Here is a 27,799-nt window from a genome sequence, read left to right on the forward strand (position 1 = left end):
ACAAGCTTTTCTACTATGAATTGTTCATTATGTCCCTCTATTATCTTTCCAAATTCAAAAAAAAAAAAAGAAAAGAAAGAAGAACTGGGAATATAATGATCAGTGTAATCATGTGCATTTAACTATATTATAATTTCTTAAATTTTAAGTATCTATATAATTACATAGTCCTATTTGCACTTAAAAGGAAAGTAGATTCAGAATATGAGACTGAATATTTTTCCTGAAGAAAAATTACATTTCAGGCTCCCCTGCTAAACATTGTCCATCTTTGGATCCATGATACCTTAATACAGCCCAATAAATTCTCACAGAAAAAAAAAAATCAGAGCCTTTACTTCTAGGTATCAATATTTAAGAAAATCTAGTTTTTAATATTTTAACTGTATGATAGAATCTTTTTAAGTTTATATTTTAGTTCCCCAAAAGACTATTTTAGCATATTTTATTTAACATATATAAACAGTTCTCAATCGTCCACATTATTTTTCGATTTTTGAAGAAAAAATAATTCGCTTTAAAACACTAAAAAATTTTAGAAAGCATTCTACCTGTTGATCAAGTATTCATCCTTTGTCTTATGATGAAACACAGGAATTGGAACACCCCAAACTCTTTGCCTTGATATACACCAATATGGCCGCCTGTCCATCATTTCAACCATGCCATTCAGTGCTGATCCAGGAATAAATTTCACCTTTTTTAACAATTCCTGCAATTAATTCATAAATCAAGTCTTGTGAGAGAAAGCAGAACAAGTATTCTAGAACAGTCAATTTTCCAAATGCATTTCTTTCTTTTGGATGTTTGTAGCCATTCACATGCCTCCCTTACCCTCCCCTCAAAAAAACAACTAAAAAAACTAAAAGATTTCAGAGCAAATAAGCCAAAGTAAAAATGGAGCCACAAAGAACTTAGTAAATAATATCAGGAGCAGTGATAATATCAGGAGCATTGTTGTATTTTTTAACAATGTTACAAAAGATTTCATACCAATTTCTAATTTACACCAACCCTAGATCAAAACTGGTAATAAAAGCTTTCACAGAACTATTATTCTTCACTAAACTATAGTTAAAATCAATTCAAACTTGATTTCCACCATTTTTTAGAACGCTTAAGAAATAAATTACTATCTTAGGCTGCCAAAAAAAGATTGTAATATACCTAATTTTACATAATGTAGTTTACACTATAGAAAACACTTTCTCAAAATAAGCCCAAGCATGTGGCTCAAACCTGTAATCCCAGCATTTTGGGAGGCTGAGGTGGGAGGATCACTTGAGCCCAAGAGTTCAAAGTTGCAGTGAGCAAGGAGCATGGCACTACACTCCAGCCTGGGCAACAGAGCAAGAGCCTGTCTCTAAAATAAATAAGTATATATCTCTCTCTCTATCAACAAATGGATAACAGTTATTTCCTCTCAAGAAAGCTCCCTTCCTCCACTTCCACAATAAGGTTGAAAACTACTACCATTTATTTGTCAATTAGCAAAAGATTAATTGTACAGCAAAAATGTTTAACAGGCTCCAAAAAGGTCAAAATGCTAACTTCATTTTAAAAAATCTTTCTATCCATTAATAAAACCATTTTTACATTTTCGGAGAAGGTTTAAATGGTTTCCTCACTCACCATAACTACCAGAAGTTCCCTCCCCCAAAGCTCTCTGTAGCACCACCTATTGGCAGAATGACAAAATCTCTACAAATCAATTTGATTAATGCTATACTTGGTTTAAAAGTCTAAGAAATGTGAATATTGACTAGATATTTGATTTTGCTAAGGAATAAATATTACTTTTTAAAGGTAGTGATACTGGCATGGGAATTATGCTTTAAAGAGTCTGGCTGGGCATGGTGGCTCACACCTGTAATTCCAGCACTTTGGGATGCCGAGGTGGGCATATCACCTGAGGTCAGGAATTCGAGACCAGCCCGACCAACATGGAGAAACCCTATCTCTAATAAAAATATAAAACTAGGCGGGTGTAGTTGTGCATGCCTATAATCCCAGCTACTCAGGAGGTTGACGCAGGAGAATAACTTGAACCCAGGAAGTGGGGGTTGCTGTGAGCCAAGATGGCGCCATTGCATTCCAGCCTGGGCAACAAGAGTGAAACTCCATCTCAAAAAAATAAATAAATACAGAGTTTATCTTTGGCTCATGCCTGTAATCCCAGCACTCTGGGAGGCCGAAGCAGGTGGACTGCTTGAGCTTAGGAGTTCGAGAACAACCTGGGCAACTTGACAAAATCCTATCTCTAGAAAAAATACAAAAATGGCCGGGCACGGTGGTTCATGCCTGTAATCCCAGTACTTTGGGAGGCCGAGGCAGGTGGTTCACGAGGTCAGGAGATCGAGACCATCCTGTCTAACACGGTGAAACCCCCTCTCTACTAAAAATACAAAAAATTAGCCGGGCGTGGTGGCGTGCACCTGTAGTCCCAGCTACTCAGGAGGCTGAGGCTGGAGAATGGTGTGAACCCAGGAGGCAGAGCTTGCAGTGAGCCAAGATCATGCCACTGCACTCCAGCTGAGGCAACAGAGTGAGACTCCGTCTCACAAAAAAAAAAAAAAAGAAAAAATACAAAAATACAAAAATTACCCAGGCATGGTGGCACAGGCCTGTAGTCCCAGCTACTCAGGAGGCTGAGGTGGCTGAGGTGGGAGGATCGATTGAGTTCAGGAGGTAGAGGTTGCAGTGAGCTGAGATCACACCACTGCACTCCAGCCTATGTGACAGAGCAAGACCCTGTTTCAAAAGAAAAAAAAAAAAAAAAAAGAGTTTATCTTTCAAATATATGTGCTAAAATATTGCCGGGACAACATATAATATGGAAGAAATAATGCCTGGAGTTTGCTTCAAAAAAATCCAATTGTTAAAGGGTAAAAAGTGGGTGGTCGGAGGGGTGTAGATAAAAACAAAATTAACAAAAGTTGATTATTGTTGACACTGAGTGATGGGAATATGACAATACATTATCCTATTCTCACTACTTCTGCAAAGAACAATTTTTAACTTTACAAAAAGTAAAAAAAAAATAAATAAACTTGGCTTAAATATATTGTGTCAGACTTAGACGTTCTACAACCAAAAATCGGTGCAGAGCTGCAATTTACAAATTTTAACATTGGCAAATAAGGAAGAAAAAAACAAAACGCACTATATGTTACAGTTGTCCACATTACACAAGTATAGAAAGTACAAACTGCTATAAAAAGCTTTGGCAAGGACCCCAGATTGCCAGGTCAATAAATGAACCAGCTAAATACAGTAGTATCTTTCAACTGTAAAGCAAAACACCTATATATTGAACCTGGTTAACACATATATATTTAAGCTCTTTCATTAAATAGACTCAAGTTGTGAGAGATGTTTACACACACACACACACACACACACATATATATACATACGCCCACATAGAAAGATACATATTAAATGAAAGGGCTCAAATATATATTATTTAGAATACCAGTTATAAGTATTTGTAACCTCAAAGCAATAACTTTGTATATTTTTCATATTGTTAGTTTTTCTTTTTAATATGCTTTCTTTGTAACTAGAATAATAACTGTTTTAATTCATTGCAATTTCAATCTTAAGGAAGCAAAGCATTTAAAAAAGTTTTACTGACTGCTTATTATACATCAGACCATATTCTGGAAACTTGTATTTCCTTACTCCATGAGATAAGCATTATTATCACTTTATATAGATGAGGAAACAGAGGCTATCGCAGGTTAAACTAGGTAACACAGTTCTGCCAAATTCTATGCAACTTTGACTACACTGGGCAAGAAAGTCTATCTAGTAACTGTGTGATTTGGACAAATCACTTAACCTCTTTATGCCTCATTTCCCACACATGTATAATAAAAACATGGAAGTCCGAGGTCCTTCCAGATCTAAAATTCTACAATTTTATGAAACTAAACCATAATAGCAGCAATCCCTATAACTCCTGAAACCCCACGTCAACCTCACATGCATACCCTTTATACTGAGGGAATGATATGCCCAACCCCTTATAACAGGATGTTTTTTATACCTTGGCTGCAATCTTAATATCTGCAATGTTTATAAACCACTGCTTGCTGGCACGAATAACCACGGGTTTCTTGGTCCTCCAGTCATAGGGATAGCTGTGCACCAATTTTTCTTCTTTCAACAAATTCTTTGCAGTCTGAAGCATCTTTATAACTTAAAAAAAAAAAAAAAAAAAAAAACAAATTATATTAGACATAAAAAGTACTGTGAAAATGCTAAAAAAGCTCTAAACTTCCAGCAAGTACTAAATCTGCAGCAACAGGTGGCAATAGAGTAGTCAACCTGCCGGCCGCAGTGGCTCACATCTGTAATCCCAGCACTTTCGGAGGCCGAGGCAGGCAGATCACGAGGTCAGGAGTTCAAGACCTGCCTGACCAACATGGTGAAATCTCGTCTCTACTAAAAATACAAAAATTAGCCAGGCGTGGTGGCGTGTGCTTGTAATCCCAGCTACTCAGGAGACTAAGACAGGAGAATCGCCTGAACCTGGGAGGCGGAGGTTGCAGTGAGCCGAGATCGCGCCACGGCACTCCAGCCTGGGTGACAGAGCAAGACTCCATCTCAAAAAAAGAAAAGAGTAGTCACCTTGGTTGGGTGTGGTGGCTCACACCTGTAATCCCAACAATTTGGGAGGCAGAGACAAGAGGATCACTTGAGGTCAGGAGTTGAAGACCAGCCTGGCCTGCATGGTGAAACCCCATCTCTATTAAAAATACAAAAAAATTAGCAGGGTGTTATGGTGCACGCCTGTAATTCCAGCTACTTGGGAGGCTGAGGTTGGAGAATCATTTGAACCTACGAGGCAGAGGCTGCAGTGAACCAAGACTGCGCCACTGCACTCCAGTCTGGGCAACAAAGCAAGACCCTGTCTCACGAAAAAAAAATAAAAAATAAAAAAGAGTAGTCAACTTCCAGGTATCAAAGGCATGCTCTGGGATTCTCCTGGAAAAAAAAGCAGGGACTATAAAATATTAATCAGACTCCAAATTATGCCACTTTCACCTCTTTTCACGTCAAAGAGAAGATGAACAGATTATATCTAGAATTCTAGATTTGAAGTTTAGAGCCATAATCTTTCATACCATGAACCTTAAAATGGTCTCCAATAATCTGGAAGAAACCAGGTGCAGTGGGTTGAACTGTGTCCCCAAGATCTAACCCCCAGCACTAGTGAATGTGACCTTACTTGGAAATTAGGCCTCTGCAGATGTAATCAAGTTTAGATGAGGTCACACTGCATTAGGGAGCACTGGTGTTCTTAGAAGAGGACAGAAAGAAGATTATGTTTTTGCCACTGATTCAGCCATGTGAAACTCATCTAATTACCCTTTTCCGGGTATGAAGCTGCTGTCTCTAAAAGTGCCATCTCATTGTGCTTAGTATCAGTCAATGCTAGAGAAATTCTGAACAGCTTATGTACAAAACTTTTTAAAATTTTTGTATTATTTTGAAACTTTGCTTCTTTGGGTTTGTGGCACCCTGGCCACCCAATTTAACTGTGACAGCCATTTACAGTCTGTGGGCTGGCAGTTTTGTTTTTTGTTTTTTTGTTTTTTGAGATGGAGTCTCGCTCTATTGCCCAGGTTGGAGTACAATGGTGCGGTCTTGGCTCACTGCAACCTCTGCCTCCCGGGGTCAAGTGATTCTCCTGCCTCACCCTCCCGAGTAGCTGGGATTACAGGCACCTACCACCACACCTGGCTAATTTTTTGTATTTTTAGTAGAGACAGTGTTTCACCATGTTGGCAAGGCTGGTCTCGAACTCCTCTCCTGACCTCATGATCTGTCCGCTTCAGCCTCCCAAAGCGCTGGGATTACAGGCCTGAGCCACCACTCCCGGCCGGGCTAGCAGTATGCTGATCTTTTAAAGTTTCTTTCTCTACCCAATCCCCACTTTCTGGTAAGGTTTCTGTAAAGTCTGTCAGGTGTACATCCTGCAGCTTACTAGCTTAAAACGTACTGTCCTTTGATGTAGTCTCTTTGGGGCCCATTGGGAGAAACAGAAATCAATAGTCCACCTGTTTTGATAATGAATATTGACAAGTGTCTTTTTGAAATAAAGAACCAGTCCCTCCAATAAAACAAAAAAGGGAGAAGAGAGAGGATTCACAGAGAGACATATAAGACCTAAAGAAGGTGGCCGGGTGTGGTGGCTCGCACCTGTAATCCCAACACTTTGGGAGGCCTAGGCAGGTGGATCACTTGAGGCCAGGAGTTCAAGACCAGCCTGGCCAACATGGTGAAACTCTGTCTCTATTAAAAATAAAAAATAGGCTGGGCGCAGTGGCTCACGCCTGTAATCCCAGCACTTTGGGAGGCTGAGGCAGGTGGCTCACGAGGTCAGGAGATCGAGACCATCCTGGCTAACACGGTGAAACCCCCTCTCTACTAAAAACACAAAAAATTAGCCAGGCGTGGTGGCGGGCACCTGTAGTCCCAGCTACTCGGGAGGCTGAGGCAGGAGAATGGCATGAACCCAGGAGGCGGAGCTTGCAGTGAGCCAAAATCATGCCACTGCACTCCAGCCTGGGCGACAGAGCAAGACTCAGTCTCAAAAAAATAAAATAAAATAAAATTATGGCCTGACATGGTGGGGGCTCACGCCTGTAATCCCAGCACTCTGGGAGGCCAAGGCGGGCAGATCACCTGAGGTCAGGAGTCCAAGACCAGCTTGGCCAACATGGTGAAACCCCATCTCTACCAAAAATACAAAAATTAGCCAGAAGTGGTGGTGTGTGTCAGTAATCCCAGCTACTTGGGCGGGTGAGGCAAGAGAATTGCTTGAACCCAGGTGGCAGAGGTTGCAGTGAGCTGAGATTGCACCACTGCACTACAGCCTGGGCAACAGAATGAGACTGTGTCTCAAAAAAAAAAAATTAACTGGGTGTGGTGGCGTGTGCCTGTAATCCCATCTGCTCGGGAGGCTAAGGCACGAGAATCACTTGAACCCAGGACACAGAGGTGGCAGTGAGCTGAGAGCACGCCACCTTGGGTGAGGAAGTGAGACTCTGTCTTGAAAAAACAAGTAAGATCTAAAGAAGGTCATGTGACAAGAGAGGCAGAGAGTGGAGTAATGCAGTTATAAACCAAGGAATGCCAAGGATTTCCAGGAGCCACCAAAAGTTAGAAAGAGGCAAGTAAGGATTCTCCCATAGAACCTTCAGGAAAACATGGTCCTGCCAATACCATGAGTTTAGACTTCTAGCTCCCAGCACTTGAGAGAATAAATTTCTGTTGTTTTAAACCACCAAGTTTACAGTGACTTTTTACAGTAGCCCTAGAAAAGTAATATATCAGGTCTAATTAGTCTTAGTCTTAGGGTGGGCAAAGAAAGGTTTTCATAGCACCTGGTCTCTGAATCTGTAAAGAAAGACAGAAAGACAATTCAAGGCTGGAGGATTCCTAAGATTCTAACACATAAACCATGCCATATAGGTCAGTTATTTAGAAGGGTTAAAAAGTGAGTGGGGAATGTGTAATTTACAGTCAACATCCAGCCCTGATCTTGATTTTATCCTTCCACAAAAGTAATACTACTGATTATTATCTCCATAGCCCTAAAATAACTTCACTCCCTGTTGACTGCCCTGACTTGCTTAAATAAAGCCGCTTCAAAGCAAAAGATGAAAAAGTCGCAAACTCCATTTTAAAACATGTGGCAAAACAAGACATAATTTATTCTTTTGTTTCTGTTAAAGTATAAGAAGGGAAAACAGGTAGTAAAGGTTACTGCTAGCTACTCTTCAGAAAATATGTATGATATCAACAGATATAATGCTCACCCACATCAGTTCCCTCTTCAAGGACAGCCTTGTTTTGAAGTTCAGGACCTGCAACATCTGTGAAAACTCCATCTTCATCCACTAAGCAATCCTATAAAGTATCATTTTGAACAATTAAAATATCAAGACATTTTCTCTTATGACAATATCTGGCAAAACAATAGATATAAAACATCTCAGTATAGCCTAGTCTTTTTCTACATTGAAACTCTAGGTACTTGGCCAGGCGTGGTGCTCAGGCCTGTAATCCCAGCACTTTGGAAGGTCGAGGTGGGTGGATTGCTTGAGGTCAAGAGATCGAGACAATCCTGACCAACATGGTGAAACCCCATTTCCACTAAAAATACAAAAATTAGCCAGGCGTGGTGGTGTGCACCTGTAGTCCCAGCTACTCGGGAGGCTGAGGCAGGAGAATCGCTTGAACCCTGGAGGTAGAAGTTGCAGTGAGCCAAGATCATACCACTGCACTCCAGCTTGGGCGACAGAGCAAGACTCCATCTCAAAAAAAAAAAACCAAAAAAGAAAAAGAAATAGGAATTTGTGAATTTTATACATTTAAATCACCAAAGCCATAATGTGTTATTGAAGCATATACATAAAACTTTAATAATAAAAGTAATGAAATATATTAAAACATCTTTGAGTGGTCTCTATTGTTTCCAAATCTATGCCTATGTACACAGTTGCTCCCGTTCAGACTCACCTTTTAACTAAATGGAAATACTTGCTAAGTAACTGAAGTATGTAAAGTAAATGGAGAGAGGACTGTTTATCTAAAACAAACAAACAGGCTTTTTCAGGGAGTAAAAGTAATCTGTCTATGTGACTTAATACTAGAATGAAAGTATTTTAAAAGTGCCCCATGATATATATTCTTCAATTCTAATGTGATAATTTTCTCCTAATTCTGGGAAATCTTTTTCAATTAGTATGAATTAATGAAACTTTAGAGTACTACACAAAGCTAAGCATTTCACAATTATGATGAAAAAAGTCATCATTTAAAAAAAATAAAGATGTTGGTTAGAAGTTATCATTTCCTTTTATTAAGATGAATAATTAAAAATGAAAAAAGAGGAACAGTACCATGGGCAGGTTGTGCTGAGACGCTACACCGTAATCTTCCATACCATGAGCTGGGGCTGTGTGAACCAATCCTGTTCCTTTTGCCATGGTCACATGATTTGCAGGTAAAAGAGGAGAGGCTTTATCAGGAATTAACGGATGACTACAAGTACCATTTTCCAAATCTACACCTGTAGGGAAAGAAAACCATTATTAAGAATCATTTTATACGGCAAGTCTATGTCCTTAAGCTTAGCAATAGAATATCAGGTTAAATGTACCGAATCTAGAACAATACTGGCTAGGCTTAAAGTCCAGCTTCCCTTTTAACTTGTTCTGTGACCTTCTGGAATCTACAAAATTGAGATAATTATGGTTCCCACCTCAGAGGGTTGCTGTGAGAATAAACAGAGTTAATGTAGTTTAAGTGTTTTGATACTTACTCTATCTACCACTTAATACTCTCCCTCACCACCCTCCCAAAAAGATCTCTAAGTAATTAATAAGAAATAATTCATTTTTTTCTGGAAAGAAAACCTACCCCATACAAATCACTTCATTTTTAGCTCTTCAACATTGCTATTACTTTAATAAGTAGTAAGCTACGTGACACCAGCTTATTTTGACAAGGATAAGAAATATACATACTCCTCCACAATATGGTTACTCAAAGAGCAACTCAATAATTATCTGATAATAAGAATTTGAAACAATTATGCTATCTAGACAAAAGATCTTTAAATTTGACTTGAACATTTTCAAAAATCTTGTGATTTTTAGTTTCTATGATAACGTATAACTTGACAATGAAGTCTTTAATATCCTCTGCATTTATAAAAGGGCAGGGGGCTGGGTGCAGTAGCTCATGTCTGTAATTGCAACACTTCGGGAGGCTGAGGTGGGAAGATTGCTTGAGGCCAGCAGTTTGAAACAAGGCTGGGCAACACAGTGAGAGAGGGTGTGAACTAAATTATTATTTTGGTTTGTATTTTTATTATCCTATTGCACCAAAGAGGACCAAATGGTCTTAAAAATTCTTAAGCTCCTTTCCTGCCTCTGACATAAAAATCTTTTTATTTTTTTTAAGGCTGTTTTTAAACTTCACATTGGCTTGTATCTGAACTGATTAATTTAGAGGGCTTTCCTATTTAGCTGGGGGGTCTTTCTAGGCAGCTTTTGTATTATTAATGTGATTGATTTTTTGAGCAAGAAATTAAAAGATATGTCATACCTAAGGATCAAAGATAATTTTAGGCTAGGCACGGTGGCTCACGTCCATAATCCTAGCACTTTGGGAGGCAGAGGCAGGAGGAACACTTGAGCTCAGGAGTTCAAGACCTGCCTGGGCAACATAGTGAGACCTCATCTCTTTAAAAAAATAAAATAAAATAAAATTTTAGTCCAGGCACAGTGGCTCATGCCCATAATCCCAGCACTTTCGAAGACCAAGGCAGGAGGATCACTTGAGGCCAGGAGTTCAAGACCAGCCTGGGCAATGTAGCAAGACCTCATCTCTACCAAAAAAAAAATTAAAAATTAGCCCAGCATGGTGGCATGCACTTGTAGTCCCAGCTACTCAAGAGGCTGAGGAGGGAAGATCACTTGAGCCTAGGACCCAGAGGCTGTAGTGAGCCAAGATGGCACCACTGCACTCCAGCCTGGGCAACAGAGCAACACCACATCTCAAAACAAAACAAAACAAAACAAAAACAACAACAAAAAGATAATTTTAAACTTCCCTAGACTTCCATAATTATATTTCAAAAGCAGTCACTACCTCAAAAGTCCTAAATTATAGCTCACCAAGAATTATTTTGGGCTAGGCAGAGTGGCTCACGCCTTTAATCCCAGCACTTTGGCAGGCCAAGGCAGGCAGATCACCAGAGTCCAGGAATTTCAGGCCAGCCTGGGCTACACAACAAGAATTCATCTCTGTAAAATATTTTTTCAAAATTAGCCAAGTGTGGTGGCATGGGCCTATAGTCCCAGCTACTTGGATGGTCAGGGCAGGAAGATTCCTTGAGCCCGGGAGTTTGAGGCTGCAATGAGATGACTGGGCCACTGCATTCCACCTTGGGCAACAGCCTGAGACCCTGTCTCTTTAAAAAATAAAATAAAATTCCTTTGACAGAAGAACTGCTTTCCGAATAATTTTCAGAATTTATTCAATTCTTTATTAAAATTACATATCAAAAAATAAGCACATTCATTTCCTTTCTTGCTACTTTTATTAAAACAGATAAAAACAATTTTTAAAATTAATTTTGCATAAAATTTTACAAAGCAACTATTGGATACTGCCAGAAACTTGTTTTATCTGTTGTACATTTATCAATATTCATATTTTTCTGTACTCCTATCATGCATAATGTATATTCTCCTTTAGTGTAATCAATGTAAAACGTATTCTAGAAAGGTAGAGGCCTTATCTGTTTCAATTCACAACAGGCAGTTCAGCAAAGTAGTAAATTCAAGTCAGCCCAATACTTTGATGACTATGTTGTCAGATATCTAAAAATCTTCACCTGAAAATGTTGAAATAGTCTCAAATGCTGTTTCCAAAGTAGAAGCAACAGTTTCTACTTTATCTGCAGCCAGTACGTAGAGGTCTCCAGACTTAGAACATTTCACAACAGCATACCTAACATAAAATTTTAGGAGAGAATTAATACTAATGAAACAAGAAAAGCCACAGATATCATTTTAATTTTTAAATATCATTTTAGAAAAAACTAACTTCAGGCTGGGCACAGTGGCTCACGCCTATAATCCCAGCACTTTGGGAGGCTGAGGCGGGCAGATCACCTGAGGCTGGGAGTTTGCGACCAGCCTCACCAACATAGAGAAACCTCGTCTCTACTAAAAATACAAAATTAGCGGGGCGTGGTGGTGCATGCCTGTAATCCCATAATCCCAGGTACTCGGGAGGCTGAGGCAGGAGAATTGCTTGAACCCGGGAAGCAGAGGTTGTGGTAAGCCAAGATCACGCCATTGCACTCCAGTTTGGGCAACAAAAGGCGAAACCCGGTCTCAAAAAACAAAAAAGGAAAAAGAAAAAACTGACTTCAAGATCAAACTGTACTATTTTCAAAACACTTCGTAACTTATACTTCTACTTCATTTTCCCAAAAAGCCAGATAAGGTCTTCAAAAGGATCACCTAAAGGTTAAAATCTATATGAACCTAATAACTAAGTTATAATTCATTAAATTTTAAAATAATAAAGAGGATAAAATAAATTCAAAATAATGTTAATGATGGAATAGATTCTATCTGTGTATTAAAAAAATGCAATAATATACCCACTTTGATTCAGGCATATAGCAAACAGCTTCATTGGCTGGAATCGTCCAAGGTTGTGTGGTCCAGACCAAAAAACTAACAGGAGATGAACCATCTGTGAAGATAAAATTGTAAATATGTTAGCAAATGGGATAATTCTATAACTTTAGTACACTCAAGCTATGAATAAATCTTACCTATAAGAGATGCCAATTTAGGAGAAGGTTTCAAGAGAGGAAATTTTACATATATTGAACGACTGACATGCTCAGGATTATACTCAAGTTCTGCTTCAGCCAATGCAGTCCTAAGGTTTAAAAACATTAAACATAAATATTTCGAAGCCTCACAAATTTCTCCCTTTCAATTACCAAAAAATGCATATATACCTAGATGAGGGAGACCAAAACACAGGTTTGTAAGATCGATAAACCAAGCCCTATAAACGACAAAAATATGAAGTTAAAGGTAGAATTTTGTAACACATACTTCAACCTACTCAAAGAGAAAAAATACTTCTTTACCTTATCATACATTTGGTAAAAAGTTCTCAACTGTTTGGCTTCATACTTTCCATCAAATGTATAGTAGCAATTATTCCAATCTGCCATTATTCCCCAACGAATAAATGCTGATTTCTGTTTCTCAATGGCTGCTTTAGCAAATGATCTAGCTAAAAAAAAAAAAAACACACACACACACAGAAAAAAAGCTTTTAAAAACCAACGAATTTGAATTCTTAAACATGGTTTAGCATGTATCTCTCTAAATGCAAATGCTGTAGACAGTTTAGAATATAAAAAAATTTTTTTTGAGATGGAGTCTCACTCTGTTGCCCAGGCTGGAGTGCAGTGGTGCGATCTCAGCTTACTGCAACCTCTGCCACCCAGGTTCAAGCAATTCTCATGCCTCAGCCTCCCTAGTAGCTGGGACTACAGGCATGCATCACCACGCCTGGCTAATTATTTGGTATTTTTAGTAGAGACGGGGTTTTTTTTTTTTTTTTTTTTTTTTTTTTTTTTTTTTTTTTTTTTTTTTTTGAGACGGAGTCTTGCTCTGTCGCCCAGGCTGGAGTGCAGTGGCCGGATCTCAGCTCACTGCAAGCTCCGCCTCCCGGGTTCACGCCATTCTCCTGCCTCAGCCTCCCGAGTAGCTGGGACTACAGGCGCCCGCCACCTCGCCCGGCTAGTTTTTTTTGTATTTTTTAGTAGAGTCGGGGTTTCACCGTGTTAGCCAGGATAGTCTCGATCTCCTGACCTCGTGATCCACCCGAGACGGGTTTGCCATGTTGGCCAGGATGGTCTCAAACTCCTGACCTCAGGTGATCCACCTGCTTCAGCCTCCCAAAGTGCTAGGATTACAGGCATGAGCCACTGCACCTAGCCTATAAAATTTTTTAATAGAAAAATAATTTGAAGGTCAACAGTGTTCAGAAGATACCTACAACAAATTCTAAAATTAACTGAAACTGCAAAAGTTAAAATTTTATTACTGTCTTCTGTATTTTCCAGACTTTATACAATCACTTCACTGGAAAAAATAAACTGGAAAAATTATTCCTTATTGTTTCTTAAGAAAAGGTCAGATAATAATTTTCATTTCATTATACACAAAAAATTAATCAGAATATCAAATGTAAGCCAATGATAATAGGTTTCACAAGGAAGTAAAAAAATCTTCACAGTTATATCCAAATGTACAATAGTACAACATATAAGAAAAGGAGAGTCATACCTGGCCCAGTCGACTGAAGAAAAAGGATCAAATAAGAGATTAATGTAAAATATATGTATTTTAGAACTTAATTGTGGCTTAACACCTGAAATAAGTCAACAAGCCCCTTTGAGGAAAGTAAAAAAAAGAATATACCAAAAAATAATTTTATAAAATATGAACATTAAGAAACTGAGAATGCAATTAGAAATGCTCACAAAGTCTTTCCTTCAATATCCAAACATAAGTTCTTACAAAAATCCATGAAATAAATTCTGAATTTTCTGTGACAGAAAGGCATTTCCAATAGATCTCATTATAACCAAACCAAACAAAAACAAAAGGTTCCTTTGGTAAAACTCTGACTTTTCCAAGGACCCTAAGTGTTTACAAATACCAGTTTAAAACAGAAACAGAGATTATTTACCTTTCTCTCTAATTTCCATAGCTGAAAGATTCTGAGCTTCTCTACCAAGTTCTGATAATACTTTTATTTCAATGGGCAACCCATGACAATCCCAGCCGGGCACAAAATGTACTTTGGAGCCACTCATCATATGGAATCGATTGGCTATGTCTTTCAAAATCTGCAAAGATAAAATGATAATTATCATTCATACATAAAACATTTGGCCTACAATTTATGTTCTTTTTTTACACTTAATACCATTTTTAAAACTGCAATGAGAAAGGAAATGTACAAATTAACTCATAAAAAAACTATTAACACAAATAGTCTAATATTATTTATATTGAGCAAATAAATATCATCAGACCATCGCAGAACTTACAGTGTACTCAGAGAATGGAATATTGTGGTTAACTCTGTCACTGACAAAACCCTTACTAAAATAGTAGACCTCTTCATTAGGTATAGTTCTAGAACTAATTTACCTTTTTAAGTTCATTTTAGATACTAGAGGGCAGCAGAGCCTTTTAAAAAATGTATTACCATAGTAGAATGGGGGAATCAAAAGCAAAGGATAGATTTGCCTCCAAGCTCAATTTCCTTCTTCCCAAAAGGAAATAGTGCTCTGACCACTAGCCCAGTAGTCCAGAAAACAATTTCCTCCTGTCCATATCTATCAAAAGTAGAAAAGATATTACATTCTCCTCCCATCCCTTCCCCCCTTTAAAAACTCTAATTTCAAACTGTTTACTAATGAACAGGAAGGAGACTTGTCATCTGAGTGGTTGTCATATTAAAAAAAAAAAAAAATTTCATCTAGCTATACATACTTAAGATTGGTACACTTTACTCTGGGTATATTATTTAAATCAATCATCATATAAATAACCTCCTTTCTACTTACCTCTTTGGAAATGGTTTACTTATTTTTTTGTCTATTCCCTGTAAAACATAAACTCCATGAAATCAGAGAGCCCATCTGTCTTCTTCACCTGTGAATTCCAGCCTTTTGAATGGTTTCTGGCACTAGTCTATATTTATCAAATACATGAATATATGGATGCATATATGCTCTAAACGAGGGTATCTTATACAGTAGCCACTGGCCACATGTGATTTTTGGTGCTAGTCCGAACTCAGATGTGATGTAAATTATGAAATATATACCTGATTTCAAACATGTGTTACAAAAATGTGATATATCTCAAAAATTTTCTACATTGACTGTATGTTGAAATGATACTTTAGATATCTTGAGTTAAATATAATATTAAAATTAATTTTGCTTGTTTCTTTTCATTATTTTCTGGGGCCACTAGAAAAATTTTAACTTACCTATGTGGCACAAATTTGTAGCTTGCATTATATTTCTTTCTTTTTTCTTTTTTGAAACAGAGTCTCGCTCTGTCACCCAGGCTGGAGTACGGTGGTGCAATCTCAGCTCACTGCAACCTCTGCCTCCCAGGTTCAAGTGATTCTCCTGCCTCAGCTTCCTGAGTAGCTGGATTACAGGTGCGCACCACCAAGCCCAGCTAATTTTTTTGTATTTTTAGTAGAGAGGGAGGTTTCACCATGTTGGCCAGGCTGGTCTCGAACTCCTGACCTGATGATCCGCCCGCCTCAGCCTCCCAAAGTGCTGGGATTACAGGTGTGACCCACCGCACCCAGCCGCTTGCATCGTATTTCTACTGAATAGTGTTGCTCTCAGTCATATGAACAGGATGAAATCAATCACTTGAACTAATAATTAATAGTGTACCTAATAAGGATTCTAAAATGTAATAATAAAATATAATATATGAAGCCTCTAGTGAAAAGAATAGTAGCAATATAATAGGAATATTTTACTAACTCCTCAGTATCACCACCATCCTCCTTCTCCCCAGAAAAAGTTCCTCCATACTTAAGAGTCACTTATCTCTGTTCCTTTCATTTTTCTAATATTCATATATTGCTTTGTTTGACAGATAAATATCTGAATGCCTACTATATGTCAAGAATATGGTACCTAGAATATGGTAGTAAACAAAAATATATATATATTCTGTGTTCTCATGGAGGAACACAGAATATATACCAACATATCACACGCTATGGAGAAAAAAGCAAATTACAGGGTTAGAAAATGACATTTAGTGGCTGAGGGTGGTACCATTTTAGAGGGAAGTCAGGAAAGTCTGATGAGATGACATTAGAACAGAACCTGAAAGAAATGAGAAGGTGATCCATGTGAATATTCTGGTGATGCATTCTAGGAAGAGGAAAAAGCAAGCAAGACTATAATTAGCATGTGTGAGGAAGGACAAGAATTGGTCCCCTCCTAGTTCCAAAGTGTCCATGCTCTTCGTTAAGGCTTCAAGAAGCCATCTCTTTACATGAGAGATAGTTTTGTAAGACGCCACTGTTTTGGCCGGGCGCGGTGGCTCACGCCTGTAATCCCAGCACTTTGGGAGGCTCAGGCAGGCGGATCACGAAGTCAGGAGATTGAGACCATCCTGGCTAACACGGTAAATCCCCATCTCCACTAAAAATACAAAAAATTAGCCGGGTGTGGTGGCGGGCGCCTGTAGTACCAGCTACTCAGGAGGCTGAGGCAGGAGAATGGCGTAACCCGGGAGGCGGAGCTTGCAGTGAGCTGAGATCGCCCCACTGCACTCATGCCTGGGCGACAGAGCGAGACTCTGTCTCAAAGGAAAAAAAAAAAAAGAAGATGCCAATTATTCCTTTGCCCTCAATCCACATGGAGCTGGCTCCCTCTGCTCCAGCTCCAAGAGTAAAACACGTGATTCATTGTAGCCATTAACATATTCTATCCCCAAGTCTGCAATGACTGATTCAGAGATAGATGTGTGACCCAAATCAGGCCAATGAGATTCAATTCCAGGACTTTTATAAGAATTGTTGGGGGCCGGGTGCACGACTGTAATCCCAGCACTTTGGGAGGTCAAGGCGGGTGGATCACGAGGTCAGGAGCTGGAGACCATCCCAGCTAACACGGTGAAAACCCATCTCTACTAAAAATACAAAAAATTAGCCGGGCATGGTGGCGGGCACCTGTAGTCCCAGCTACTTGGGAGGCTGAGGCAGGAGAATGGCATGAATCTGGGAGGCGGAGCTTGCAGTGCGTCAAGATTGCGCCACTGCACTCCAGCCTGGGCGACTAAGCGAGACTCTGTCTCAAAACAAAAAACAAAAAACAAACCAAAAAAAACTGTTGGGAAAGAGAAGGTAGAATAATGTAAGCCTGAAACTGCTGGGAAATGTGCTGGGGGTCTGGGGCAGGGCGGTCACCAAAAGTAGAAAGCCTACCAAAGAGTGAAAGACAGAGAGAAACCAATTCTTAATTTCATGTGAGTTCCAGATCCAGTCATTCAGGTGGCTAAAACTATCTGGACTCTACAGTTAAAATAGCCAGTAAATTCTCTCTCTCTTTTTGCTTAATCCAGTTAGAGTTGGCTCTTCTACTCCTTGCAAAAAGGTTTGAAATACTAAAGAGTTTTATTCTGTATTTATATCACAAAACATGATCTTACTGTGTATATTTAAAACAATAGCTGACCAGGCGCGGTGGCTCATACCTGTAATGCCAGCACTGTGGGAGGTCGAGGCGGGCAGATCATGAGGTCAGGAGTTCGAGACCAGCCTGGCTAACATGATGAAACCCTGTCTCTACTAAAAACACAAAAATTAGCCAGGCGTGGTAGTGCGCACCTGTAATCCCAGCTTCTCAGGAGGGTGAGGCAGGAGAATCGCTTGAACCCAGGAGGTGGAGGTTGCAGTAAGCTGAGATTGTACCACCACCACACTCCAGTCTGGGCGACAGAGCGAAACTCCATCTCAAAAAAAAAAAAGAAAAGATAATTATTTTTCTCAAATTAATGTCTTTACTCTTTGAATACATGCAGCAGAAAGTTCCAGAAGCAAAATGGATAAGAGAAATGAGGAGCCTTACATAATTTAAATAGAGGTAAAGACACAACAGCAATAATTTTAAAGCAAAGATAGTATCTGCTGAAGCTTCTAAGTGGTAAATAGTAAGAGTATATTGGACTAGACAAGAGTAAGCCAGACTAATCTATTTAGTTTTATTCATCGGCACCAGAACTAGACTGCTTCAATACTGTAGTATATTCCTCTCTGGTACAGCAAGTCATTCTTCATCTTTCTCTAAATTTTCTTAAATATTCAAACCCATTTACTTTCCAGATGTACGTTTTAGCTATTAAGCTCATTTTTTGTTTGTATTTATATTTGTTGTTTGTGATTACAAGAGTAATACAGCTTCCTTGTTTCAAAAAATGTCAAGCCTGGCACAGGAGCATGCACCTGTAGTCCCAGCTACTCAGGAGGCTGGGGCAGAAAGACTGTTGAGCCCAGGGTTTGAGGCTAGCCTGGGCAAGATAGTGAGATTCTGTGAAAAAAAAAAGAAAAAAGAAAAAAAAAATTCAAGTGTTATAAAAATAATCAATATTGGCTGGGCACAGTGGCTCATGCCTGTAATCCCAGCACTTTGGGAGGCCAAGGTATGCGGATCACAAGGTAGGGAGTTCAAGACCAGCCTGGCCAACATGGTGCAACCCTATCTCTACTAAAAATACAAAAAAATTAGCTGGGCGTGGTGGCGGGCACCTGTAATTGCAGCTACTTGGGAGGCTGAGGCAGAAGAATCGCTTGAATCCGGGAAGCGGAGGTTGCAGTACGCCAAGATTGTACCATTGCACTCCAGTCCAGGCAACAGTGTAAGACTCCATCCCAAAAATAAATAAATAAAATAAAATAATAACAATAATAAATATTGACTGGGTGCAGTGGCTCATGCCTGTAATCACAGCACTTTGGGAGGTCGAGGTGGGTGGATCACCTGAGGTCAGGAGTTCGAGACCAGCCTGGCCAACAAGGTGAAACCCCATCTCTACTGAAAATATAAAAATTAGCTGGGTGTGGTGGTGGGCACCTGTAATCCCAGCTACTCAGGAGGCTGAGGCATGAGAATCGCTTGAACCCAGAAGCCGGAGGTTGCAGTGAGCCAAGATCACGCCACTGCACTCCAGCTTGGGGGATAGAGTGAGACTCTGTCTCCAAAAAAATAATAATAATAATTAAGTTTTTAAAATTTTTATAAAAGTAGATGCTAATATAATACAGTTTTAAAACGTATTTTTCTACTCTCATTTAATACATGTTTTATGTCAGTGCATGTAGATCTACCTCATTCCTTTTAAGATTATATAGTACTTCATTACCAAGCTGTATTTAAGCCCCACTGTAGCCATCCAAAATGAGCTACTACTGTAATTCAAGATTAAAACAGGTTAGTTAACATTTCTTTTACCTAAAGCGCAGCCACTTTTTCTAACAAAATTTCCAAAATTTCAACTAGCCAAAGCATTAAAAGAATAGAGTTCAATTATCAGAACAAAGATAGCCCTAAAATGTATCTAATATGTATGACTACAAAAGGCTCAGAGAACCATAGCAATGGAATAGTGCTGAAAGAACACATTTGCTGTTTGGAAAAAAAAATCAATTTAGATACTCAACTTATGACATCAACCCCAAAAAAGTCCAAATAAAGAATTAGACATTTATCATCATAAATCAATGCGAAAATCAAAGCACACAGAAATCACAGATAGGCAAATTAAAACATTTAAATATTACATTTGGCCTGTCAAATTAGCAATATATACTCAAGTTAGCAATAATGTTCAATGTTAGTTGTATATAATAAGGTAAGTCTCTCAAGTTTGGTTGTAGTATTAAAAGTGATATAACCAGCCAGGCACAGTGACTCATGCCTGTAATTCCAGCACTTTGGAAGGCCGAGGTGGGTGGATCACAAGGTCAAGAGATTGAGATCATCCTGGCCAACATGGTGAAACCCCATCTCTATTAACAATACAAAAATTAGCCGGGCGTGATGGCTTGCGCCTGTAGTCCCAGCTCCTTGGGAGGCTGAGGCAGGAGAATCGCTTGAGCCTGAGAGGAGGAGGTTGCCGTGAGCAGAGATCATGCCACTGCACTCCGGCCTGGCGACAGAATAAGACTCCATCTCAAAAAAAAAAAGAAAAAGTGATATAACCTATTGAAAAGCAGTTTAGCACTAAGTATCCGGTAATTTCTGTGTAGTAATATACCTCAAAGAAATAATCTGAATTTTTCAAAAAGTTATAGGTAGTAAAATATTCATTATATCATACTGTTATACAGTCATTAAAACACCTAAGTAAGGTATAACAATGTGGGAAATTATTTATATTAAAAACATTAGGAGGGCCGGGCACAGTGGCTCACTCCTGTAATCCCAGCACTTTGGGAGGCCAAGGCAGGTGGATCACCTGAGGTCAGGAGTTCAAAACCAGCCTGGTCAACGTGGCGAAACCCTGTCTCTACTAAAAATACAAAAATTAGCTGAGTGTGGTGGCGTAGGCCTGTAATCCCAGCTACTCGGGAAGCTCAGGCACGAGAATCGCTTAAACCCAGGAGGCAGGGGTTGCAGTGAGCCGAGATCACGCCACTGCACTCCAGCCTAGGTGACAGAGCGAGACTCCATCTCAAAAAATAAAAATAAAATAAAATAAATAAAAACTTTAGGAGAAAAGGGAAGACACAAAAACAACATAAACTTTTTTTTTTTCTTGAGATAGGGTCTTGTTCTGTCAACCAAGCTACAGTGCAGTGATACGATCACAACTCACTACAGCCTCCACTTCCCAGCCCCAAGTGATCCTTCCACCTCAGCCTCCCAAGTAGCTGGAACCACAGGCTCATGCCACCACATCTGGTTTAATATTTTTTTATTTTTTTGTAGGGACAGGGTCTCCCGATGTTGCCCAGGCTGGTCTCGAACTCCTAGGCTCAGGCAATCCTCCCGCCTTGGCCTCCCAAAGTGCTGGTATTACAGGTATGAGCCACTGTGGCTGGCCCACAACTTTTTCTAACATTAAAAATACTAAGGAGTCCCGACTGGGTGCGGTGGCTCATACCTGCAATCCCAGCACTTTGGGAGGCCGAGGCAGGCAGATCACAAGGTCAGGAGATCAAGACCATCCTGGCTAACACAGTGAAACCCCATCTCTACTAAAAATACAAAAAATTAGCCGGGCATAGTGGCGGGCACATGTAGTCCCAGCTACTTAGGAGGCTGAGGCAGGAGAACGGCGTGAACCTGGGAGGTGGTGCTTGTAGTGAGCTGGGATCACACCACTGCACTCCAGCCTGGGCGACACAGCGAGACTCCGTCTCAAAAAATATATGTATATAAAAAATAAAAAATAAAAATACTAAAGAGTCCCAATCACTCGGGAGGATGAGGCCAGAGAATCACTTGAGCCCACAAGTTCAATGTGCCAGCCTCAGCAATATAGTGAGACCCAGTCTCTAAAAAATACTAAGAAACTAGCCTAAATTATTAATAGTGCTTATGTCTGGCTGGTAGGATTAGAGTAATTTTAATTTTCTTTTTGTTTTTTTCTTTGAGACAGGGTCTCAGGGTCTCGCTCTGTCACCCAGGCTGGAGTGCAGTGGCGCAATCTTGGCGATTCTCATGCCTGCCGAGTAGCTGGGATTACAGGTGCACGCTAGTACGCTATTTTTTATGTGTTTAGTAGAAACAGGGTTTCACCATGTTGCCCAGGCTGGTCTCAAACTCCTGGGCTCAAGCAATCCACCCACCCCAGTCTCCCAAAGTGCTGGGATTACACGTGTAAGCCACTGTGCTGACCAATTTTAATTTTCTTCTTTCAATTTTCTTGTGTTTTCCAAATCTACCTTTATAATCAGAAAAAAAAAAAAGTTAACTTTTTTAGAAGTTTCAAAATAGGCCGGGTGCGGCAGCTCACGCCTGTAATCCCAGCACTTTGGGAGGCCAAGGTGGGTGGATCACCTGAGGTACAGAGTTCGAGACCAGCCTGGCCAACATGGTGAAACCCCATCTCTACTAAAAATATAAAAAAATCAGCTGGGAGTGGTAGTGGGCGCCTGTAATCCCAGCTACTCAGGAGGTTGAGGCAGGAGAATTGCCTGAACCCAGGAGACAGAGGTTGCAGCGAGCCAATATGGTCCCACTGCACTCCAGCCTGGGTGACAGAGTGAAATTCTGTCTCAGGAAAAAAAAAAAAAAAGGTTCAAAACAGACTTTCTGCTTCTGGGAAGATGGAATAGAAATACATTCCCCTACTCCTTCAATTAAATATAATTTTATCATTTTTTTCTTTATAAAAAAATTCTGAATCATATATTGACTAAAAAATTAAATATAATTTTTAAAAATCATGGATGTTATATATTTAAATAGCACGAAAAGACTCTAAAAGAGGCCGGGCACGGTGGCTCATGCCTGTAATCCCAGCACTTTGGGAGGCCAAGGCGGGCGGATCATGAGGTCAAGAGATTGAGACCCTCCTGGTCAACATGATGAAACCCCGTCTCTACTAAAAATACAAAAATTAGCTGGGCATGGGGGCACACAACTATAGTCCCAGCTACTTGGGAGGCCAAGACAGGAGAAGCGCTTGAACCTGGGAGGCGGAGGTTGAGAAAAAAAAAAAAAAAAGAAAAGACTCTAAAAGCAGAAGACTGTCTCAGGACCTTAGGACCCAGGAACAACACAGTGGCGAGCTTCCTGGGTTTTCTTTTTGCCTCATATGCCCTAGACAGGCTAAAGAAGCCAGCCACCTGGAAACAACAACAGGTACAGATCAAAAGAAGCCAAAACAAAAGCCTGTTCTCTCTGGGCCAAAAGAACAACAACAACCCCAAAACAAAACAAAACAAAAAACAGGAGAGGGGAACCTAGCAAGACAGGAAACTAAAACGACAGCTCTCACTCTGCTCTAACCAACTACCACAGAAGAAATGCAGCCTCACCCACACCCCTTTGAACAAAAGCGGAGAGGGAAGCCTAGACATCTATCCTCAGCAATGTATCACAAGGCACCCTAACCCCTTCTCCTCCACCAGGGTGGTACAAGAAAGCCAAGTAGGGAGTGAAGATTTCATTCCCACAGGGTAGTAATGAGAACACCTCTGCAGTGTCAGTGAAGACCCGGCGGGGAGCCTGGACTTCCACTCCCACAGAGCAATGAGGAGGCATCCCTCCCTGTTTCCAATGGGTGGTGTCAGAGGAGGATGAATGCAGAGTCAGGACTTTCACCACTGCCCAGTGGAGAGAATACCAGTCTACTCCTGCCAAGGTGTCAGCAGAGGTCGGGCAGAATGCAGCAACAAGGCACACTAACTAAAACCTTCTAGCCAGGATGGTATCAGGGAAAGCCTAGGGGGAGGCGGAACCCCTGTAGCAATGAGAAGCCCCCTTCTTCAGTGTCAAGAAAGGCTGAGTGGAGAGTCCAGACTTCTGTATCCACCAGCTGTAGCCAGGCAGTGATCCCTGTCTACTGTCAGAGTGGGGTCAGAGAAGCCAGCTAACACAGAACATTTAAATAAGCTTCAGAATCTCACAATACACAAAATGTTTCAACTAAAAGAACCACTCATCATACTAAGAACCAGGAGGATTTGAAACTACGTGAAAAAAGACAACCAATGGATAACCAACATTGAGATGACAGGCAAGTTAGCTTTAGCTGACAAACACTGTAAAGCAGCCATGATAAAAACACACTTGAAAAACATGAAAGAGTAGAAAGCCTAAGCAAAGAAACAAAGTTTCAGCAAAGAAATAGAAGATACCAAGAAAAATTAAATGAAAATTTTTATAAATGAAAAATAGTGAAAATAAAAAGCTCAGTGAGTAGGCTCAAATATGAAATGGAGGGGACAATGGAAAGAACCACTGAAATTTAAGATAGATGAATAGAAATTACCCAGTCTAAAAAGCAGGGAAAAGGCCAGCCACGGTGGCTCATGCCTGTAATCTCAGCACTTTGGGAGGCCGAGGCGGGTGGATCATGAGGTCAGGAGTTTGAGGACAGCTTGGCCAACATGGTGAAACCCCATCTCTACTAAAGTTACAAAAAATTAGCCAGGGGTGGTGGCACACGCTGGTAATCCCAGCAACTCAGGAGGCGGCTAAGGCAGGAAAATCACTTGAACCCAGAAGGCGGATATTGAAGTGAGCCTAGATCGCACCACCGCACTCCAGCCTGGGTGACAGGGTAAGACACTGTCTCAAAGAAAAAAAAAAAAGGCGGAGATAAAACAGACTGGAAAAAACAAAAACAAAAACAAAACAAAACAAATCAGGAACCTGTGGTCCTATAGCAAAAGATCTAACATTCATATTATGGGTGTTCTGAAAGAAGACTTTTTCAGAGTTGAGAAAATACAGAATAAATAACAGCCCAAAAATCCCAGATTTAACAGGAGATATAAACCTATAAATTCAAAAAGCTGAACAAACTCCAAACAGGCTAAATTCAAAGAAATCCATGCCAAAGTATATCATAATTAAACTTCTGGAAATGAAAGACAAAGTATCTTGAAAGCGGTCACAGAAAAATGGCCTCTTACCTATAAGGGGAAAGTAATTCAAATGACAGTAGATTTCTTATCAGAAAACACGGAGGCCAGAAGGAAGTGGCACAGTACTTTTCAAGTGCTGAAAAAGAAGAATCATCAATCCCGAATGCTACAGACAACAAAAACATACTTCAAGAATGAAAGAGAAATCAAGACATTCTCAGATAAAGGAAATAGATTTGTGATCAGCAGATTTACACTAAAAGAATAGCTAAAGCAAATTTCCTAAAGGGGAAAAACAAGAAAAAAAAAATAAAGCAGGACCTGGAACATCAGGAAGGACTAAAAAACAGTAAGCAAAAATATGGGTAAATATAAAAACTTTGTTTAGTCGTATCACAAATTATGTTTCACAGTTGAAAAAATAACTGTCAAACACTGTCTTATGTGGACAGAAATGCATGTAGAGGAAATATGTAAACCAAATCACAAACAGGGATGGGTAAAGGGATATAAAAGGACACATTCTTCTATACTTCACTTGAAATGGTGAAATAGTAATACCAGTAGACTGTGATAAATGTATTCAAATATATGATATATACACATAAACATGATACACATGACATATATGTATATGTATATATGTATATGTGTATACATATGCATGTGTGATAACATACACAGGTATCTATAATACACATATATACACACACATATGAAATATATCAACCACTAAAAGAGCTAAAAAAAATACGCTCATAAACAATATAGGTAAATCAAAATGTAATATTAAAAAAAAGTTCAAGTAACCCATAGAAAGACAAGAAAAAGCAGATGGAAAAACAAAAAAACAGAAAAAACAAAAAACAAAAAAATTAAATGGTAGCCTTAAGCCTTAATATTATCAATAATTACGTTAAGTGTAAGCAGCCTAAACAAGCCAATTAAAATATAGAAACTGGTGGCCAGGCACGGTGGCTCATGCCTGTAATCCTAGCACTTTGGAAGGCTGAGGTGGGCAGATCACGAGGTCAGGAGATCAAGACCATCCTGGCTAACATGGTGAAACCCCGTCTCTACTAAAAATACAAAAAAAATTAGCCGGGTGTGGTGGCGGGTGCCTGTCATCCCAGCTACTCAGGAGGCTGAGGCAGAAGAATCACTTGAACCTGGGAGGCAAAGGTTGCAGTGAGTGAGACGGCGCCACTGCACTCCAGCCTGGGCGACAGAGTGAGACTCCGTCTCAAAAAAAAAAAAAAAAGAAAAAAATATATATGTATATAGAAACTGGTAGCATCAACTTTAAAAATATGACCCTATTATATGCTATCCACCAAAAAAAAAAAAAAAAAAACACTTTTAATATAACAATACAGGCAAGTTGAAAGAAAAAGGATACAGAAAGACAAATCATGCAAACAATTTTAAAACAAAAAGCATGTGCTCTACTAGTATCAGACACAACAGACTTCAGGCCAGGCGCCGTGGCTCACTCCTGTAAGACCAGCATTTTGGGAGGCCAAGGCGAGCAGATCACTTGAGCTTAGGAGTTCAAGACCAGCCTGGGTAACGTGGCAAAACCCTGTCTCTACAAAAAAAATACAAATATTAGCCAGGTGTGGTGGCATGCACTTGTAGTCCCAACTACTTGGGGGGTTGACTCAGGAAGATTGTTTGTGCTCGGGAAGTCAAGACTGTCATGAGCCGTGAAAGACTTGAGAACAAAGAAAATTACCAGAGACAGAGAACTACATAATGATAAAAGGTTCAATCCACAAAGAAAACATAGCAATCCTAAATATGTATGCACCAAAAACCAGAGGTGTAAAATACGTAAAGCAAAAACTTACAGAACTTAAAGAAGAAACAGACAATGCACAATTATAAGTAGAGACTTTAATTCTCTCAACAACTGATAGACCTAAACCAAAAATCAGCAAGGTTATATATGAACTCAACAATACATTAACCAACAGGATGTAAAGAGCATTACAAACGACTACACCCAACAAAAGAAAATGTACATTTCTATTATGTGTCAACAAAGCAAAAACTACAATAAACCATATCTTGGGCCCTAAAAATAAAACTCAACAAATTAAAAAAATTTTTAAATCAGGCCAGGTGCAGTGGCTCATGCCTGTAATCTCACCACTTTGAGAGGACGAGGTGGGCAAATCATCTGAGGTCGGGAGTTCAAGACCAGCCTGACCAACATGGAGAAACCCTGTCTCTACTAAAAATACAAAATTAGCCAGGCGTGGTGGCGCACACCTGTAATCCCAGCTATTCCAGAGGCTGAGGCAGGATCCAGGACGCAGAGGTTGTGGTGAGCCGAGATCACACCACTGCACTCCAGCCCAGGCCACAGTGCAAGACTCCGTCTCAAAAAAAAAAAAAATGAACTGAAATCATAGAATATGCTCTTCATCCATAATGGATTCAAATATAAATGAATAAACGAAATATAACAGAAAGATCTTTAAACACCTAAAAACTAAACAACTCACATGTGAGGCCAGACACAGCGGCTCACACCTGTAATCCCAAAATTTGTGAGGTCAAGGGCAAGAGGATCACTTGAGGCTGGGAGTTTGAGACCAGCCTGGTTAATATAGCAAGAACTTGTCTCTGCAAAAAATTAAAAATAAATAAATAAATAAAAACCTATAAACAGCACACATGTGAAAAAATCACGAATCAGAGAGGAATTCTCAAGGAAAATTTTTGTTTTAGTTGTTGAAACAGGGTCTCGCTCTGTCGCCAGTCTGGAGTGCAGTAATGCGATCGTGGCTCATTGCAGCTTTTGACTGCCCAGGCTCAGGTGATTCTCCCACCTCAGCTTCCCAAGTGGCTGACACTACAGGTGCGTGCCACCATGCCCAGCTAATTTTTGTATTTTCAGTAGATACAGGGCTTCACCATGTTGCCCAGGCTGGTCTCGAACTCCTGGCCTCAAATGATCTGCCTGCCTCGGCCTCACAAAGTGCTGAGAATACAGGCATGAGCCACTGCACCTGTCCTCAAGGAAAATTTTAAAAACGGCTGTAGTCCCAGCTATTCGTGAGGCTGAGGC

The 27,799-nt window shown here is 39.8% G+C and overlaps 1 protein-coding gene across 1 annotated transcript in view; it reads right to left on the reverse strand.

Moving 5' to 3' along the window:
• IARS2 (isoleucyl-tRNA synthetase 2, mitochondrial) overlaps nucleotides 1–27,799 on the reverse strand; it is a 72,306-nt gene that overhangs the window by 34,143 nt on the left and 10,364 nt on the right. Inside the window, exons 3-12 of the mRNA XM_050761051.1 lie at nucleotides 14,320–14,479; nucleotides 12,704–12,852; nucleotides 12,569–12,618; nucleotides 12,377–12,486; nucleotides 12,204–12,294; nucleotides 11,423–11,538; nucleotides 8,919–9,088; nucleotides 7,833–7,923; nucleotides 4,052–4,203; nucleotides 552–712 (exon numbers count right to left, since the gene is read on the reverse strand). Coding sequence (XP_050617008.1) covers nucleotides 552–712; nucleotides 4,052–4,203; nucleotides 7,833–7,923; nucleotides 8,919–9,088; nucleotides 11,423–11,538; nucleotides 12,204–12,294; nucleotides 12,377–12,486; nucleotides 12,569–12,618; nucleotides 12,704–12,852; nucleotides 14,320–14,479 — 1,250 coding nt within the window. The remainder of the gene's footprint in view (nucleotides 1–551; nucleotides 713–4,051; nucleotides 4,204–7,832; nucleotides 7,924–8,918; nucleotides 9,089–11,422; nucleotides 11,539–12,203; nucleotides 12,295–12,376; nucleotides 12,487–12,568; nucleotides 12,619–12,703; nucleotides 12,853–14,319; nucleotides 14,480–27,799) is intronic.

The sequence above is a fragment of the Macaca thibetana genome, chromosome 1 (assembly GCF_024542745.1).
Source record: "Macaca thibetana thibetana isolate TM-01 chromosome 1, ASM2454274v1, whole genome shotgun sequence".
In the NCBI taxonomy this organism is placed as follows: domain Eukaryota; kingdom Metazoa; phylum Chordata; class Mammalia; order Primates; family Cercopithecidae; genus Macaca; species Macaca thibetana.